At 37.2% G+C, this 20,530-nt stretch overlaps 1 protein-coding gene across 19 annotated transcripts; it reads left to right on the top strand.

Annotated features, from left to right (window-relative positions):
* The first annotated feature begins 8,484 nt into the window (after nt 1-8,484).
* LOC308695833 (prolyl 4-hydroxylase subunit alpha-1-like) lies at nt 8,485-18,067 on the top strand. 19 transcript variants are annotated; one of them, XM_081374073.1, is made up of 14 exons: nt 9,258-9,399; nt 9,608-9,710; nt 9,900-10,180; nt 10,268-10,489; nt 10,605-10,735; nt 10,837-11,013; nt 12,017-12,072; nt 12,236-12,329; nt 16,285-16,335; nt 16,654-16,692; nt 16,813-16,881; nt 16,976-17,072; nt 17,353-17,433; nt 17,773-17,992. In XM_081374073.1, the coding sequence occupies exons 1-13, from the start codon at nt 9,315-9,317 to the stop codon at nt 17,415-17,417; spliced, it is 1,470 nt and encodes a 489-aa protein (XP_081230199.1). In that variant the 5' UTR covers nt 9,258-9,314; the 3' UTR covers nt 17,418-17,433; nt 17,773-17,992. The 19 variants fall into 19 exon arrangements, with proteins under 19 accessions (XP_081230190.1, XP_081230193.1, XP_081230196.1 ...); XM_081374076.1 differs by having other exon boundaries at nt 9,260-9,399; nt 9,620-9,710; XM_081374064.1 differs by lacking the exons at nt 9,258-9,399; nt 17,353-17,433 and adding an exon at nt 8,485-8,728 and having other exon boundaries at nt 9,620-9,710; nt 17,458-17,992.
* The last annotated feature ends 2,463 nt before the right edge of the window (nt 18,068-20,530 follow it).

Genomic DNA, 20,530 nt, shown 5'->3' with positions numbered 1-20,530 from the left:
ACTGCAAGCCTATGTACAGCATTTTGCAAGCGAAAACAACAGAGTCAGGAACTGCAGATTGATCGCGTAAAATCATCCTTTGTATAAAAAAGAAAAAAAAACTGTTCTACTGGGAGAAATGGCACACACACAAAAAGTATGCTTTGTACAGTTGCGTCTTTTAGCTGCGCTTACAATTTGAGGGGGGCTGCTATTCAAGCCCTTGCCTTTTGTCTCAAAATGTATTGTGCCCCTCTCTGATAAATGTAAATAATAATAATAATTATAAATATTATAATAAATAACAATACACTTAGACACTATTGCCAGTAACAATAAAAATAAAATAAAAATATTATATAAATTGTTTTGTTTTTTTTGGCGGAGGCGAAGTGGTAGGCGGAGTTTACTTTGCAGTGCTACTGACACTTGGTCGTGTGGTGTATGGGATAATTGGACACGAGTGCTCATAGTTCGCGCTAGCAATTAGGTTGGTTAAAGAAATATAGAGTAGTTCAGCTCCTGTCAGCTCCCACATTTAATAACTGGCAGTTATTGCAATATTAACTAACATGAACTAATGAGCAACAAATTTGTTACTGTATTTGTTAATCTTAGTTAATAACCTGTTAATTGTTTGTTCATGTTATGTCACAGTCAGTGCATTAAAGAAACACCATGTAGTTTTTCAAACTTCATAATATATTTCCAAGACCCTTGTGATGGTACATTGACTTGGTTGAATGACACGTCTGCCAGAGCCTGACGGGGTCTGTATCGCTTTTACTGGCACTACGGAACTTTGGTGTTTGGGCAGTAACCCGAAACTTTGTAACAGTGGGAAAACAATGGTGTAGGTTTTTATTTAATCTTGTATCTTCAATAATCTATAAACAAATCTGTGAATCAGACAAAATTTCATTCAATTTCACATGACATGAGCTATAGTTTTTTCTGGTGTCTTTTCAGTGGCTACTAAATGGATCCATGAGTTTGGACAGGAGTTCAGGAGACCCTGTTCTTTATCAGACTGGGAGTGAAAGACATGTGACCATGTAAAATCATATGAAGTTTATCTGTACTATAGAAGTATCTGTTATATTTATTATGGATCGTAAGTTTTTATAAAATAGATCTGTCACATACTTATATATTGTATCAACTTTGATTTACTACTGTCTGGTGGCAGTAATGTTAAAAATAACTGTAATATACAATAAAATAAAACAAGTGCAATAGATTAAAATTAAGTTTCAGCAATATATCAATGAATAATCACATTACCTGAGTTGATCAATCCAGTAAGTGCGTTATTCCTGTAGATGAGACACTAGTTCTCTGCAGTTGTATTTAAGGCTTAATTTGACGTTTACTCTTCTGTCTGTGCTGGAATGACGATTCACATGTTTTACAAGTTTTGTGGTATGTGTAGTTGTGAATGTGTTGTGCTGGAAGACTGGCAGGCATGAAGTCTGAAACTGGATTTAAGGACAACCTCACATGCTGAGAACAAGACTGTCAATACTGTATACCTCAACTCTCACACACAATATACCAACAATTATAATTTTGCAAGAATTTAAAGACTAACTATTATGAATAAATTAATCATATTTAAAGGTATAGCGGAGGATTTTTTACTTCCGGGTGGAATACCTATACTATTGGTCCTCCTAATTGTCAATCATTCTGGTGAATCAATCAAACTTTTCAAAAAGTGGAGAGGGCGGGTCTTATCTAAAATTCGGAAAGATCCTCCGCTATACCTTTAAAAAGTAATTTGTAAGTTGCTCTCTTCCTAATCAAGTGGTTTAATATTGATATGACCTTCAGGTCTATTATGAATTCATGAATTGCACTGAATGCATTTGTTGCTATTGCTGATTTATCTTTTTTTTATTCTAATATTCAAATGTAATATAATGTAAAATAAATACATTTTTATTTAACACTGTGTTTTCAGAATGTTTCTTAAGACTCAATTAAATTGTTTTGACATATATTACTTTAGATTTTTTGTTTCTTTATCGTAATTGTTTCAAATATATGTGCTCCACTCAACCTGCCAATGAGGACATAATAAATAAAATAAAAAAAGATCATAATAATAACACAGCAATAAAACTTCTGATAAGTGGTCTCAGGACATACATTTGTCTTTGTCAAAGTTTTTGTTGTGTGGTCCACTTTCAACAAACATTCACATGCAGAAAAGAGATGTAGGCCTACATTTTCAGTGCTAATTGCTCAAATCAGTGATGATCTTAAATAAGCAATATTTGATTGTCCCAAGGTCAGCAGTGACACTCTTACCTCTGTCAATAGAAGGGTTATAGAAAGCAGAAAAAGGGACATATGCTGTATTCTGAAGAAAAAAAGAACGAGAAAAATAACAATTAGATGTGATTATGCAGTTCCTAAAATGTTGTTTGTCCCGAAGAAATCTTAGTGATCATCAGATGATAATAAGAGGGTCAGAATTAGTACACACATAGTATATGACTCATGTCTGACACATGAAGACGATGTAGCGATGTTACACATGACTTCAAAGCGCGTATCGAGTTCGCATCACAATTTCTCATGAATCTCAGTGCTGGAGCGCGTATTGTTTTCAGAGAAACACGTGATCAACAATAAACGAAGCTTCACTTTCCTTCCAGTCACGTGAATGCTTCACTTTGCGTGTTGGGATTTGCCTGTCAAATGAAGAGCCTGAAGTCATAAGATTTGTATCTGTACTATACTGTATTTAGATATTTGTATCTACTAGGCTATACTGTATTTATTTTAACTACAAAGAAAGTTGTAGCCTACTATAGCTCAGTGGCGGATACAGAATGTCATTAATAGGTGGGCCTGGTGAATATACGGGGGGGCCTCGGTTTTTTAAGCTTATATACACGCCCAGTGGCGTAACTTTGCTAAATTAGATATATGTACATTGTACAATAACATTACGATGTCCATCGATTTAAATAGTATGCTACATTTGTCGTTTAATGAGATGTAGCCAAATATATGCTGTATAATAATGACTAAAATACATAGATTCGCTTACTTGAACAACGTACACCTAAATGGTCCAGTGGTAGAACTTTCGCCAACAGTGTCAGAGGTTGTGAGATCTAGTCCGCACCAGCCTAATTTTTTTTTTTTTTTTTCATCAAAACTGATTATGTTCATCAGTGGTTGTATATCAAGGAGGGACACGTGTGCATTATGATGTGTGATTTCACCAGAACGAATAGAGAGTATCCGCAACGGATTGAAGCGCGCGTCCGTCGAGTCAAGACAGTGCGGTGTGTGCGCGAGCCACACGAGAAAACACTGTATCCGCGCCACTTATCGCAGCGGCAACAAGCACTTTCATCACTTGATTTAAAAAACACATTTCAGCGCTAGATCAGGGGCGGAGTGGCAATCGGGAGAGTCGGGACTTTTCCCGGTGGGCCGGTAGTGTTTTGAGGCCGCGGAGGGCCGGTCTGATAATAGTTATACATTGCGAGTTATTTTAGCAACACCCGTCTGGCGGCCTGATGTGCGGCCGCTTCTCGCTGGTCAAACTGTGCAGCCTCTCTGCTCAACACAGTATATAAAAGTGCTCAACCCGTTCGGCAGGTCCAACCATGTCTATAGGATTTTCAAAAACATAGGGGGATCAGTGAGCGGCCCCTCCCAAAATCGGGTCGGCCTTTGATGTAAAAAGCCGCCGAACACCTCTTTTTCCTCGTCACGTCTTGGAAGTCTAACGTCCGTAAGAGTGAGTTAAATGATGGAAAGGCAAAAAAGAAAACTGAAAGGTGGCGCTGAGCATGGGCGGCTCTAGGGAGGGGCTAGCAGGTGCTTCAGCACCCCCAAGAAAGACCAAAGCACCCCCAAAAATAATTTCTGGAAGCAATTAGGCTATATTCAGGCTGTAGGCTATTCTATGGAAGCCCTGAACCACATTTTGAAGCAAAAAGAACACATTTTGAAGCAAAAATTTCTTGTTATTTCGAGGTATTAAGACGTTATTTCAACATAATATCTCGTTATTTCGACATAATAAGTCGTTATTTCGACATAATAAGGGGGCATTCTAATCTGCATTAAGCTAGCCTACATTAAGCGTTCTTAGGCCTAATGGTTTTCTATGGGAGGAAATTGCTTAACGTGTAATTAAACGTTGCGTTTATATTCTGGGCTCATCTGATTTTTAGTACATAGCATTTTTATGATTTTAGTATCATAATGATTAATAAATGCACGCACAATTATCCGTGAACTTGATTTGAACAAACGCCTTTCAACTTGTGCAAAATTCAGAATTAAATGAATGTGCAGCAATTTGCACAAATAGAGAGTCTGTAGGCCTACTGTTGTAGCCATTAAATAAGCGCATTTAGTTTCATATTTGTTAAAATATTATAATGTCATTTCTTTTCCATTTATGTTTATTTATGAAAAGTGAACAGCACGAATAAGATATGATGCCTATATATCAAGAGACTTGGAGTGGGTGGGTCAGACAGACATTTTGACCATTTCATTCAGTTTTGTTTTGTAGAAAACCTTTCATTAAAGTGAATTTCGTTTTGTATAAATTGTATCTTAATTTTAATAATTTTTTAATAATAATAAGCAAATATAACAAACAGACAATATAGCCTAATCATGGAGGCGCCCGCGCGGTCAATTGCATTGCACGTTAACTGAGCGCATCTCATCCGAACTAAGTTAACGAAACCCAGTGTATGCCTCACACAGACATGCGAAACACATCAAATACACAAAGCTTGAAATAACTTTAAACGAAATAATTCAAAACGAAAAGAAAAAGGCTTGCCTACTCTCTGATTACGTAATCATGCATTTCTCTAGGCGCGTTCACTATATATGGCGATCGTCAACTTCATCTTTGCAGCCGACACCCGACACTGTCAGAAAACACTAATTTATTACTAAAAATCAATGCACGCGTTACCGGATTTACAAATGCACATCTTGCTTATTGCACGCACATAAATGTTGAAATAACGAAATATTATGTTGAAATAACTTTATTAGTAGGCTAATAATAGCCTACATCTTTTAGAATATTTGATTGAATGCTGAATGTTGCGCTTGTTCAATTTAATAAAATTAAAACTTTAATTGTGATCATTAAAATAATTGAATATTAAATATTTAGTGGCCAAGTTTTGCTCAATTATTATTTGTATAACTGCGCAGCTCCCCCGTCAATGATCTAGCACCCCTCAGCACAAGCGTTAAAAAATCTGGCGCTGAGAAGGTCAGACTCAAAAGGAAAAAAATTATGGAGGAGGAGGCAGTGAAATGCTCCAAAATAACAGACATGTTCCGGGCATCAACAAGCAAAGATACTACAGGTGAAATAAACTGAAGCAGATGTTGTCAAAGCTAGGCACAGATGGGAATTAGCACCAGCTATGCAGCCAGCCAGCCAAAAGCTTGTGTAATTTGAAAGTAGCTGTGGTAAATATGAGACAAATAAAAAGTTTACTATTGAGTGACTATCTAGGCTACTAGTGGCAGATTTCCTAGTTTTAAAACGAGTAACCTCCCTTGGCTGCTGCTGCTATGTTAAGTGTATACAGATTATGTTAACACTAGCAGAAGCTAACGAGCAAGGTGTCGTGTCACCGTGAAAATGCCATGGACCCTTTTCAACAGGGTGATGATGACACGTTTTAACGGTCATCATCCGCATAAATCCTGGAAAGTTTTTTTAATATTTTCAATTTAAAAAAATATGTATTTACATTTATAACACTATTTTATATTATATTACCTTTAATAAAATTACAAAAAAACTAGTTAATGCTGCTGTGAGGGTTTCTAATGCTGCGTCTGTGGGAGTGATGACAAAGTGACATATATTTCTCTCTTCTGAGTTCTTCTGACTGCCGTTATCCATCTCTCGCAATTTTTTTACTCTTTTAGAAAGTTGTGAAAAAACTATAGAGGAACAAAAAAAATCTATTTAATATTCTCTCATTCACCGCTATATTTTTTAGCAAAGGTTTTTTTTTTATTTTTCTTATTTTTTTTTTTTTTTACCACCGAGGGCCGGTGGTCTACGAAATTTCCCGGTAGATTTTTTGGTCCCACTCCGCCCCTGCGCTAGATCGTCTCTTATTTAACAAACGAACGAAATGAATGCTCTGCTGGTTAACTGGAGATGTTTATTTGTAGAATTGGTACATTCGTGCCGCGAAATGTTTTAAAAAGTGGTGGGGACATGTCCCACCCGCCCCACTCGCAAATTACGCCTATGTAACACGCACGCCTGATAAATATGTCAAGTATAGCAGATCGGTACGTAGGTAGTGAATTTAACTACCTTGTACTCATGTCAGTCAGCCCTCCGCGGCTGCTTTAAACCTGAAGTTCATCTGTCTGTCACGCGAGTCGCAAGTAGAGAGTGGTGTTGCGTGATAGCATTACTGGACTGACACGTGATATGCCGACATAATATTTTTCTTTTGTAGCTATTTTTCGTAGCTATTGTACATAAATGTCCTCAGGAAACTATTAAAATGAAATTATTTATTAATTCATTATTATTATTATTAAAATTAAAAATTTAAATTGTTTTTATTAATCTGATTGGGTGGGCCACCGGTCAATCTGGGTGGGCACGTGCCCACCCAGGCCCACCCATAAATCCGCGCCTGCTATAGCTGTTTGTTGTATTTTTTATGTATCAGTAATGTAGTCAAGATCTGTAACATAAATTTGTCGTATCAACATTTGCTATTATTTGTAACTATATTTCTGTCACTTTTACTGCCTCAGATCACAGCTGAGTTTTCAGAGCTTGCCCTTCTTGTTCTGAGCCAATATCTCTGAATCTCAGAACACAAAGTCTAGCCCATGTGATCTCTCCACCTGCAGAGCCCTTTAGCTCTAACATGCATTGCAGAATGGCACTGTGCTTTTGTGTCTGTCGAAGCTCAGTAAGGGTATAGGTTTAGGGTTAGTTTTGCAAAGCTTTACAATTAATATTTGGATGAATACAATGAATGTCTTGGTCAATTCTCAAATAAACAAACTTCAGAATGCAGAATTTGGTTGCTCACATTTGATTACAGTTATTTCATCTGTAACTCTTGTGTATGACACATGAGGGTTGCGGGCTCTGATGTCAGATCAGTTATAAGCCTCTGATTTTATTTCATAGATTTTATTTATGATATATTTTCCTTTTCCACTTGTGAAATAGTGGCCTCAATGCAACTCTACCTGAAATGTCAGTTTCAGTCATGAGTCTTCTAAGTAATGCTGCATTTATCATTTTTTCAGGTTCAGCATTTTGGAATTATACACCTTAATTAATTTGCCCAAATTAGTTTCAATAACTTGCCCTTTTTCCACTTTCAAAGTACAATGTAAAAATAAACTAGCTGATTCAACTTAAAATAATGTGTAACCTGGCTGCTTTAAAATGTGTTAGGTATAGGCCTACCAAGAAACTTCCGCTGTTTGCATATATATATAGATATATATATATATATATAGTTCCTTAAACCTATAATTAATATTTGGGGTAACAAATGTGAAGCTGACAAATTGTTTAATCATACTTTGTTTGATCTTCATAGTCTCTTTGTGTCTGAATTACACATCCTTTTCTCATGAGTAAAAATATCCCGAAGCACAAAGTTTATATCGTTACATTCTGATATTTTTAATGCAATTTTTAAAAGATTTTTTGTTTATTATTTTGATCTCTAAATTACTATATTTTAACAATGATGAAATTAACAATAAGCATATACAAAATAACTGCAGTACATGCAAAATTACGTTTAAAAAAATCATGCATTGGGTATCTGCTGACCTTTTGCGGGGAAAAAAAATAACTAAATGAAAATGGCATTTCATGACTATTAAAGCTCTATATATGGAGCAAATGATTGGCCCCATTACTTTTATAAAAAAAAAAAAACTTTATCTCAATTTCCCATTCATTCCTTCATTCCTAAATTGACCTGCTAGGGAAGGATTTGTTACTAATTTTATAATTTACAACCACAAAAGAATCCAGACCATTTTTTGTGTGTATATTTTAATCTCAAGTGACAAACCTGACAAGGTCTTGTGCCACTCTGATGAACATGAATTTTGAGTCAGAATGACCCGAGGAGAGGATGAAGGTATACTGTCAAATATATAAAGTGCTTTGCTGTCAACTATCCAATGAGAATGTATAAACGTAAAAAAAAAGAGAGATAATTATGATAAAACCAATAATAAACCTTCTAATGCATGGTCTCAGGGGGAAAAAAAGTCAGTTTTTGTCTTGTGCTCCACTTTTAATCCTCTCTTGTAATCCCATGACTCGGTTGAAAGGCCACTCTGTGCTGCTTTTGACTGGCCAGTTTAAAGTCTGGGTGAACTGCAGGCTGGAGTTGACCAGTGACTGATAGGAGAGTTCTGATAGGTTAGTCACTGAGGAAGGCGGTCCAGAAAAGAGGGGAAATTGGCTTAGGATTGGATGTGCCTGAGGAAAGGGGAGGGGTTCTGTATGGCAGCAGAATGGGATGAGAAACTGACTGCATAGCTGTTCACAAACAAACATGCACACAGATAAATAGGTCACTGTTAAAAACAATCAAATTTGCATCGCTATTTGCTTAAATTAGTGACATCTCAAATAAGCAATATTTGATTGTTTCAAAGGTCAGTAGTGACACTCTTACCCCTGTCGATAGAAGGGTTGTAGAGGAAAAGGCAGAGAAAGGTAAATATGCTGTATTCTGAGAAAAAAAAAAAAAAAGAATGTTACATTTTCCGCTATGCAACAAAACACTTAAAAAAAAATTGTCAAACAACGCACACGAACACATCTTAGATGCCGTATTTCACAGCAATTATCGCTTGATGTTGCATAAACACAATTAATGTTACGCTGCAGCTCCACAAGACGGTTAAACATGACACTTAGTTTAATCTTGTGATTGCTCATTTAGGAATTAGATGCAAACCACGCAATATGTACAGAGACATAAGAGCGTTCGTACGGAGTAAAAGAGCGTTCACTTATCTTGACTTAGATGTTGATTTCGGATGCTTTCTGAAAAAGCACGCTGCAGTGAGTACAAACTGCTAAGCAAACTAAAGTATTTTTTTGAATGATGAGCAGCTGCCCATTGGCCGCCGATGCAACAGCAACCAATCAGATAACGATGTGATAACTACCAAATTAGGGAAGGACCTATCAGCATGCGCCATCTAGAGTTTAAGACAGAACTTGGTATTTAAGATCAATTTCACTGAAAGATAGGCTACAGATACAAGTTAAGTTTTGAGATATTGAAGGTCTGCTAATGGCAGTAAAGGAACTGACAGTGTTTATATTGTGTTTTTGGATTATGTGTGCTGATGCTGGACATGAATTCTACTCATCAACAGGTTATTGTTTCTGTTAAATATCAATTCATTATATTATATTGTTTTTTATTCGTAATAATTTAATGTTGTATGATTTTTGTCCATATTTTTTTCAACTGTTTTACACATAAGTTAATTTTATGTCTTTAGTAAGACCTCTTTCATCATAACTCTAATGATGTAAAAATGAATTAACATAAATCTAATCCCTTTTTACAATAAAGTGCAGATTGTTTTATAGATCAAATTGCACAACTGTATGGGAAGACGAAAGACCTTCTGAAGCTCTTCAGTCAGTGTGTTGATGCTGAGAATGTAGAGACAATGAAGAGGTGAAAACACTTTCATTATTCCCAATATACCATTAATCTTGTAGTATTTTTTTTATTATTATTATTAAAAAACATTCAAATTTGGAATGAATGTTTAATAATTATATATTATGATTTAAAATCAAGGATTATGTTAATACATACATCTTTTAAAATTACAACTTTTGATGAACCCCTGTCTTCATCCAGTGATCTTCCGAATCTTCTGCTTTCATACTCCGACTCTGAGAACCCAGAGGAAGCTGTGAGAGACCCTGTGGCAGCTTACAGACTCCTCAGACAGATGAGAAATGATTTAATCTATATTGAGAAACGCATTCAGCCGAATCGTACTCCGTGTGAAGAGTATCAGAATGAGTTGGATGCAATGATCCTAGAGATCCCACAGCTGGAGGACTTGGATGGTGCAGCTTCAGGACTGATCAGACTCCAAGAGATCTACAAACTCCACCCAGAAGACATCACAAAGGGTAAACTGTCCTGCAGTTTTGCACCAATGCAGTTTCACTGAGAGAGTTTCATTTTTTCCGATCTGATTTATGCTTTATATTTCACAGAAACATCTCTAAATGCAGATGAGGCTTTCAATGTAGGGTTGGTCGCTTATGACGAGGACAAATTCCAGCATGCCTTTCTCTGGTTTCTGTACAGTCTGGACAGATTAACAGAATACTCAACCACTACTGAGGAAGAGTTGCTGCATTTCCTTAGTTACTCAGTCTATCATTTCGGCAGCCTGTCTGTGCCAATCTACTTCAGCCAACAGCTTCTCAATCTGGGTGAGGTCATGCTGTCCTTCATTAAATAGCATTTAATTTAATATTTTTATATTTGAGTTTGGCAGACAGTTTTGCTAAATTGTTGTGATTCAAGTCATAAACATCTTTGCCTCAGATCCAAGTAATGATGAAGCCAGAGTTCAGCTGAACAGACTCCTTCACTTACAGAGCAACCCTGACATATTTCCACTGAACACAGAGTCAAGTAACTATGAGGCCCTGTGCAGAGGAGAGGTTGACGAGAGGGCAAGTGCTAAAATTTACATCATTATTTGACATGAAATTGCAAACAGTCATTGTGAATCTTTGTGTGTTGATTGGAAGGTTATTATATTTTATCAAGTCAGATCTCCATGAGACAGAGGGCGCTGTCCTGTAGGTACAGCACAGGTGGAGGAAACCCCAGACTGATGTACGCACCAGTGAAAGAGGAAGTGGAGTGGGACGAGCCTCGCATCATCAGATATCATGACATTATATCAGACAGAGAGATGGAGATCCTGAAGAATATCTCCAGACCTCAAGTGACTATCGAACACACATACACACACACACACACACACATACACATACACATACACATACATACACTCATGTTGGGTTTCCATGTCTTCCATGACTTTCTATAGACAATGGTGTTTTATTTTTTTATATACTGCACAGGCTGTATATTCTATCCCCAACCCACCCCCCCACCCCCCCCACACACACACACAAATATTTTATGGTTGGCAGTTTATTTAAAATGTTATTTCTTGTTATAGTGTTGCTGGTGTATATTATTATATTCAATGGGCAAATGTATGTGGACATCCATTTCAAATGGATATGTTTGCTTGGCCCCTTAATTCCAGTGAAGACAAGTCTTAATGCTACGACATAATTACATTCTAGATTGGTGGGTTTCAAACATTTTCAAAAATATGATGAACCCCTTGCCATGGACCCTTCTCCTAAATTATAGCTATTTATATAGCTATATATATAGCCAGCTATTTATTTTCATTGATTTACACACATTTATAGGCCTATGTGTATTTTTTTTGTGCTGTTAAATTGACAATATATCTACTTTTTACTCCCCAGCTGATGTGTAAACCTTGAGAAAAATCTAAAACTGAATAGAATAAATCAAATCAACTAATCTTATAATTTCTGACTAATTTTGAATGAAAGTCAAATTTTGTACAGTTAAGCTTAATATTTACTAATTTAAACCTTGGTTGTAGAGAATTGTTTGCTTCATGTGAGGTCCATATAGAAATGATTCATTGAGGTCTGTGTGGAAGAACTTGGCTGATCTATAGAAAGCTCATATTTGAATCCCACTGAACACATTTGAGAGAAATTGGAGCTCTAAGTGCCTCATCATCCAAAATCAGAGTCAATGATTTTGAAACCAAATGCTCAGAAAGCAAACATAAGTGTGGCGTTTGGGTGTTCACATATTTTTAGCCATATACATAAATGACATAGTCATATACATAGTCATATACTTGACTGTTCATTCCTGTTTGTTGCCTACAGCTCTCTAGATCGGAAGTTAATCATTATGGAATCTCAAAACTACGTGTTTCTCAAAGGTTTAATTAATTTTTATTAATCACTTCATTATAATGGCGTAGTTCACCCCAAAATTTAAATTCTCTCATAGTCGTACATGATGTTTGTCAGTATTTGACTTAATATTAAACTGTTTTAGTCACACACTTACCCTGCAAAGAATAATCATCACTATATTTTCAGTGTTTTTCTAAGCGTTGACCCTGTGGAAGCTGGTGTCAGTCAGAGGATTGGAGATGTTACGGGACTCTCCATGGAAACCGCTGAACCACTGCTTGTACGTCACAGTAAGAAAGACAGAATATGATCATGCACAGGCATCTTCTATTTTCTTTTCTGTCAGCTATGCCTTGCAGTTAGCATGAACATACTTTGCACTACTTAACTAAATAAACAAGCAAATAAATATAGGGCTGGTTTCCCGGACAGAGATTAAGCCTAGTCCTGGACTAAAATGGCCTTTCAAACCAGATTAACACAAATCTGCTTTCTCTGTTATGGTTTTAAATCGTCCTAGACTTGGCCTAGTCCAGAGTTGAATAAGATGATTTCCTGGAGGAAGACTAGAGCTGCTCCAGGATTTAATTGAGGCTTAAATGAAATTTACCAGGAGGCAGGTTTAACTTCAGATTAACGTTGTGTTTCAAAAACACATGGATTACTTGGACTATGTCAGTGAAGATATATATATATATATATATATATATATATAATACACACACCCAGTACTGTTTTACAAAAGTCTTAGGCACGTTAGTATTTTCACCCCAGAAAAAGGTTTTAAGCCAGTTATTTATACTGTATACTGGCTACTGTATATGTAGTTTTCAGCGGCTTCTAGAGGTGATGTTTCAGATTGCAACCAATACAAAGCAGAGGTTTCTCCATGATTCAAAAGCCCTGCCGATGTTGATCCGTGTTTTTGTACGAATTTGATCCGATTCACATTTGGCCTGACGAGCTTCAGCAGATAAAACTTTTTTTTGTTTTTTTTATAATTATGTGGAGTTTGTGTTGGAGTCTGTGTTGGGCTGGGAGCAGGTCGTTTATTAGTGTTAGCAGACTCCATGTCATAAGTTGCAGTGTCGTCGCTGTTGAGTGCAAAGTCAGTAGTAGACGAGGCGAGAGGCTCAGGAACGCGCATGCAGGTCTCAGTCACGTCACTGGATTTTGCGGTAAATCCGACCCGGAGCCTTCACATAGAAATAGGAATACTTGCTTTCAGAGGTAATAGCAAAACCCGCCAAGTGGATCATTTTAATGTGAGATTACAACCCCTTCACACACAGGCAATAAAAAAAGGATTCATTTTAGTAGAAAAACTACACATAGCCCCTTTAACTAAATCAAATCAATATTTGGTGTGACTACCCTTTGCGTTTTAAAACCGCTTTTGTCCTCTGTACACTTGCACACAGTTTAGCAGGAGACGTTGCCACAGTTCTTGGATTTAGTCTGTCTCAGTTCTTTCTGTTTCTTCATGTAATCCCAGACAGACTCTGTGATGTGGAATCAGATCTCTGTGTGGATCATACTGGCTGTTGTCAGACTCCTTGTGCATACAAAAATTTCAGTGAATTATTACAATTTAATGGCAAATATATTGTTTGGAAATGTAAACTGATATTTCCTACTGACACACTACAGCAAAATATATAAATACTTGGCTTAAAACCATTTTTGGGGGGAGAAAAATACTAGCGTGCCTAAGACTTTTGCACAGTACTGTATGTATGTAACAGAGGCAAGCTAGTAAGAGTTGTGCATGTAAACTTCACTTCCCTGGCCTCAAGAGGCAGACCCTGGTTTCAAATCCTGCTTGGAATGTGTAGAGCAGGAAACTTTGAGTTCCCTCAAGAAACTCTGTTCACAAAGATGTTGTGAGCGAAGGCAAAAGCATTGACAAGCATTGTTTAATTTTTTTTTTCCTCCCATTAATTTTTCCCCCTTCACCATGTCCCTAGGGACTTCGTAGATTCCACAGCTGATGTGTTCATTTTTTCTTTGCTAGTTGCTTTAAAATAGTTTTCTCTTGTTCAGTAAAGTTTTTTTTATTGCAGTCTTTTTTTCTGCTGCCATGCAATAAGCTTTTCTTCATTCCATGTTTTATAGGAACACATGTTTTATAATTCAGATTAGCACAGTTGGTTTTAAATTAATCTTGTTTATTTTAGTTCAGGACTCTATAGTCCAGGTGTGTTTCAGAAAGCCATTTTGTTTTTAAGCCATGATTAACTATTGCCGATTAAGGCCTACTCATGGCTTAATTTAAACGCTGTCCGGAAAACAAACCCTAAACCCAAAGAAAGAAACCTCTTTGCAGGGTACATTGGTTTGCTTTATTTTTCGAATATTATCTTTTGCCTACATCCCACAAGGTGAGAGTGTGTGTATACAGTGGGGAGAACGAGTTTTTGATACACTGCCGATTTTGCAGGTTTTCCCACTTACAAAGCATGTAGAATTTTTACTCTTCAACTGTCTGTGAGTGATGGAATCTAAAACAAAAATCCAGAAAAATCACATTGTATGATTTTTTAAGTCATTAATTTGCATTTTTATTGCATGGCATAAGTATTTGATACATCAGAAAAGCAGAACTTAATATTTGGTACAGAAACCTTTGTTAGCAATTACAGAGATCATACGTTTCCTGTAGTTCTTGACCAGGTTTGCACACACTGCAGCAGGGATTTTGGCCCACTCCTCCATACAGACCTTCTCCAGATACTTCAGGTTTCGGGGCTGTCACTGGGCAATACGAACTTTCAGCTACCTCCAAAGATTTTCTATTTGGTTCAGGTCTGGAGACTGGCTAGGCCACTCCAGGACCTTAAGATGTTTCTTACGGAGCCACTCCTTAGTTGCCCAGCCACGACCCATCTTCAATGCTCCTACTGAGGGAAGGAGGTTGTTGGCCAAGATCTCACGATACATGGCCCCATCTATCCTCCCCTCAATACAGTGCAGTGGTCCTGTCCCCTCTGCAGAAAAGCATCCCCAAAGAATGATGTTTCCACCTCCATGCCTCACGGTTGGGATGGTGTTCTTGGGGTTGTACTCATCCTTCTTCCTCCAAACACGGCGAGTGGAGTTTAGACCAAAAAGCTCTATTTTTGTCTCATCAGACCACATGACCTTCTCCCATTCCTTTTCTGGATTATCCAGATGGTCATTGGCAAACTTCAGACGGGCCTGGACATGCGCTGGCTTGAGCAGGGGGACCTTGCGTGCACTGCAGGATTTTAATCCATGACGGCGTAGTGTGTTACTAATGGTTTTCTTTGAGACTGTAGTCCCAGCTCTCTTCAGGTCATTGACCAGGTCCTGCCGTGTAGTTCTGGGCTCATCGTTCATTGATGCCCCACGAGGTGAGATCTTGCATGGTGCCCCAGACCGAGGGAGATTGACCGTCATCTTGAACTTCTTCCATTTTCTAATAATTGCGCCAACAGTTGTTGCCTTCTCAGCTGCTTGCCTATTGTCCTGTAGCCCATCCCAGCCTTGTACAGGTCTACAATTTTATCCCTGATGTCCTTACACAGCTCTCTGGTCTTGGCCATTGTGGAGAGGTTGGAGTCTGTTTGATTGAGTGTGTGGACAGGTGTCTTTTATACAGGTAACTAGTTCAAACAGGTTCAGTTAATACAGGTAATGAGTGGAGAACAGGAGGGGCTTCTTAAAAACTAACAGGTCTGTGAAAGCCGGAATTCGTACTGGTTGGTAGGTGATCAAATACTTATGTCATGCAATAAAATGTAAATGAATCATTTAAAAATCATACAATGAGATTTTCTGGATTTGTTTTAGATGCTGTCTCTCACAGTTGAAGAGTACCTATGATAAAAATTACAGACCTCTACATGCTTTGTAAGTGAAATTCTCAGACCGGCCCGTCTGGCACCAACAACCATGCCACGCACAAAATTGCTTAAATCACCTTTCTTTCCCATTCTGACATTGAGTTTGGAGTTCAGGAGATTGTCTTGACCAGGACCACACCCCTAAATGCATTGAAGCAACTGCCATGTGATTGGTTGATTAGATAATTGCATTGCGAAATTGAACAAGGGTTCCTAATAATCCTTTAGGTGAGTGTGTATATCTATCGATCGGTCGTACGTACGTACGTACGTACGTACGTACGTGGAGATAAACATGCATTTTCCATGTGAAACATTAGAGTGTTTCTATTTCAGTAGTGATTCATGAGTGATGTAATAATTTTCCAGGTTCAGAATTATGGCATTGGTGGAAGATATGAACTGCATCTTGATGCATTTGTAAGTTCACTGTACAGACATTACATCAATTTCGTAAACCAACACATAATTTGGCATTGGTCCCCTCGGGAATCTTTGGCAGTTTTGGATTTACGAGTGATAATTGAATTAATTATCTACTTTGAAAATAAATTAAAATGCCAGCACAAACCTCATGTGTCCAGTTTGAAAAGTAAATGCTACTACTACTACTACTACTACTACTACTACTACTACTACTACTACGATTCACTTTCTTGAGTCAACAGGCATTTTATTGGATTACATGTTGATCAGTCAAATATTTACAAACTAACTGAAGAATGTTTGACCTCACAGGAGATTGAGAATGACAGGATTGCTACATTCCTAATTTATGTAAGTTGACAGTGTAAGTGCACCTGTCAGAAAAAATTTTTGCCTCGATGGCATTAAACCGTATTTCAATAGCTATTAATATTACCTGTAACTATCCAAATAAATGTTTTGTTGCTGTAGATGAGTGATGTGGAGATGGGGGGCGCCACTGTGTTCCCTAAAGTTGGAGTTGCAGTGTATCCGAAAAAGGTAAACCCTCAATTCTGTGTTTTTATACAAGGATAATTTAAGTACTAATTACAAATAGAAGAATAATTTCAGCATCCTCTCTCTGCTCTTGCAGGGTTCAGCCTTGCTTTGGTACAATCTCCACAGAAATGGTGAAAGGAATTGGAATATGGAGCATGCTGGATGCCCTGTGTTAATGGGTAACAAATGGGGTATGTTTTTAAATTAAGTAGATAAATCTAAAATATGATTTGATGACATTATTTTGGAACTTTTGTTGTGTATCCTCCTCAATGTATATTAATATCTAAATGTCATTTCATATTCATAAAACAATATTCTATACTGTATGTAGCTTTATCAAAATACAAATTATTTTAATCTAAGTGTTTTATTTGTGAATGTTTGTTTATTTTTATTTTTTTTTATTTTATATTGTATGGTATTCTTGAACCTGAACTGGGTTTTTTTTTTTTTTTTTTTTTATAACAGTTGCTGTGTTTGAGGAGAAAATCGATTTGGTCATGAATCCTTTGAAAAGAAAAGCTGATGATTGAAAGAGAAATGTTAATGGTAAAAAATTGTTTGTTTTTTCAGTGGCTAACAAATGGATCAGTGAGTTTGGACAGGAATTCAGGAGCCCCTGTTCTTTGACAGAGTGGGAGTGAAAGACTGAAATCATAAGATATTTGTATCTGTCCTATATATATATTAACATGCAGAGAAAGTTGTACTCTATCTGTACATGTTATATTTATTTTGTACCAGTAATGTAGGCAGGATCTGGAACAGATTTGTCGTATCAACTTTTGCTGTTGTTTGTAACCGTATGTTTCACTTTTACTGCCTCAGATCACAGCTGAGTTTTTTTTTTTTTTTTTTTTTTCATATCTTGCCCTTCTCCCGATGCAGTTGAGCCAATCTCTGAATCTCACAAAGTCTAGCCCATGTGATCTCTCCACCTGCTGAGCCCTTTAGCTCTAACATGCATTGCAGAAAGGCAATGCTTTTGTGTCTGTCAAAGCTCAGTACGGGTATAGGGTTCGGATTAGTTTTGCAATGTGTTACTTTGAATATTTAGAGTCTGTCTTGGTCAAATCTTTCATACAAATAAATAAACTTCAGAATACAGAATTGGGTTGCTCAGATATTCTATTTGTAACTCTTGTGTGTGACACATGAGGGTTGGGGTCTGACATCAGATCAGTTATAAGCCTCTAATTTTATTTCATAGATTTTATTTATAACATTTTCCTTTTTCCCCTTGTGAAATAGTGGCCTCAGCTAGCTGATTCAACACAAAATAATTTGTAACCTGGCTGCTTTAAAATGTTGTTGGGTATACTAGGAAACTTCAGTTGTTTAGACATATATTCGAGTTCCTTAAACATAGAAATAATATTTGGAGTAACAATGGTGAAGCTGACAAATTGTTTAATCAACTTGATACTTTGTTTAACCTTTTATACTATCTTTGTGCCTGAATTGCACATCCTTCCCTCACAAGTCAAAATGACAACCACAAAAACTCTTTGAATCCAGTCCATTTTTTTGTGTGTGTATTCCAATTTCAAGTGTGACAAAACTGACAAGGTCTTGTACCACTCCGAAGAACACTCAAATTTGAATGAATTTTGGGTCAAAATGACCCGAGGAGAGGGTGAAGGTATAACGTCAAATATAAAGTGTTTTGCTCTAAACCATCCAGAGAATGTATAACCTTAAAACAAAATAGAGATCATTATGATAAAACCAATAATAATTACAATAAAACTTCTAATGCATGGTATCAGGAATTTTTTTTTTGTTGTCGTCTTCATTGTCATGGTTTTTGTCTTGTGCTCCACTTTTAATCCTCTCTTGTAATCCCATGACTCGGTTGAAAGGCCACTCTGTGCTGCTTTTGATTGGCCAGTTTAAAGTCTGGGTGAACTGCAGGCTGGAGTTGACCGGTGACTGATAGGACAGCTTTGATAGGTTAGTCACTGAGGAAGGCGGTCCAGAAAAGAGGGGAAATTGCCTTTGGATTGGATGTGCCTGAGGAAAGGGGAGGGGTTTGGGCAAATTGTATGGCAGCAGAAGGGAATGAGAAACTGACTGCACAGCTGTCCACAAACAAACATGCACACAAATAAAAAGTCACTGTTAAAAACAATCAAATTTGCATCGCTATTTGCTTTAATTAGTGATGACATCTCAAATAAGCAATATTTGATTGTTTCAAAGGTCAGCAGTGACACTCTTACCCCTGTCGATAGAAGGGTTGTAGAGAGAAAGGTAAATATGCTGTATTCTGAAAAAAAAAATAATGTTAAATTTGCCGCTATGCAAAAAAAAATTAAAAACAGATTTGTCAAACATCGAACACAAGCTTGCGCACACGCTCGGAGAAGATTCATCTGAAGCAAGATGCGAGAATTCATTCAGCACGAAACTCTCACAGTGCATTATGGGTATTCTCTAGCTGTTGTGCATACATTGGTTGTACACTCGTTATTGCAGTGCATTGTGGGATTGAATGAGTCCCCTCAATAACGTTCACAATGGTTTCAGACATCACTACAAATGGCTGTCCCCTCAAATAGTGCCCTATTAAAGTGTATAGGGGGCGATTTCGGACACAGCCCCTGTTTGTTTCCATAGTTGCTCATTTGTTAATTGATTAGCCACACCTGTTCCTTGTTTTCTACCTTATTCACCCTGTATTTTAGCCCTCAGTTTTCAGTTGTAGTGGTTTGTTCTTGTCTATGTTATGTTGCATTTTGTGTTTGTTTTTAGATTGCTAAGACTTTGTGCTTATGTTATTAATTTGTTAATAAAAAAATTATAATCACTGTTCCAAATAGATCCTTGTTCCCGTCGCAACCAGCCTGGTAACACTCACTCATTTTGCTTTTCATTGATATGAAACTTATACTCTTATTGATAGTGAAAAAGCTGTTGATAGCGATACAGTAAGACAAGGGCTTGGTCTGACACAGCTGAAATCAACCACACACATCCAAGATTAATGAAAACAATTTCCATGGAAATAAATAAACGTAAATAAATAATAAATACGCAGCTAAACAACCCTGTTAAAAGTGCCAATGATTATTTCACTTCAACCTTTTCTCATATCGGTAGCTTAGATGCCGTATTTCACAGCAATTATCGCTTGATGTTGCATAAAAACAATTAATTGCTGAGTCCCAATTCGCATACTATCCGTCCTAAATAGTATGCGAAACTAGAATTAGTACGTCCCAAATCGTAGCATGTTGAAATGAGTATTCCAAAGATACCCGGATGGTCTACTTCCGGTTAGAATTCGAAGTGCAGATCAATGCACACTCTAACGGCTAATATGGCCCACAACCCATTGCGTGCGGGAGGGAGGAGCTTTGCGGTGATAGTGGTGATGTAAACCCAACATTATGAAGCTGCAGACTCGGAGCCTGCAGCTACAGTCCCGCTCCCAGAGTCCCGCATTCTCAGACCCCTCGTTTTTCGAGACAGCGCCTCCCGCTGTCCAAAAGATCGTATAACACCCTTATCCAAATGCCATTGAAAACAATAGGATGCAATACGGTCTTGTTTTATTTAAAGTTATCCAAATAAATATTTGCGTTCCCTGCTTAATGCATGTGCCAAAAAAACTCATTGTGTTCTCTGACTAACAAATTACCCA

This window comes from Scardinius erythrophthalmus (assembly GCF_964197995.2).
Source record: "Scardinius erythrophthalmus genome assembly, chromosome: 9".
Lineage (NCBI taxonomy): Eukaryota > Metazoa > Chordata > Actinopteri > Cypriniformes > Leuciscidae > Scardinius > Scardinius erythrophthalmus.
The sequence above is the reverse complement of the archived record's forward strand: the minus strand, read 5'-3'. Positions and strand labels throughout refer to the sequence as shown.

Bases quoted from the DNA above. Each gene is read 5' to 3' on its own strand.
- LOC308695833 (XM_081374061.1), top strand. From the start codon at position 9,315: ATGGCAGTAAAGGAACTGACAGTGTTTATATTGTGTTTTTGGATTATG. The intron at 10,181-10,267 runs GTAAACTGTCCT...TATATTTCACAG, and splicing joins CCCAGAAGACATCACAAAGG to AAACATCTCTAAATGCAGAT. The intron at 16,882-16,975 runs GTAAACCCTCAA...CTGCTCTTGCAG, and splicing joins TTGCAGTGTATCCGAAAAAG to GGTTCAGCCTTGCTTTGGTA.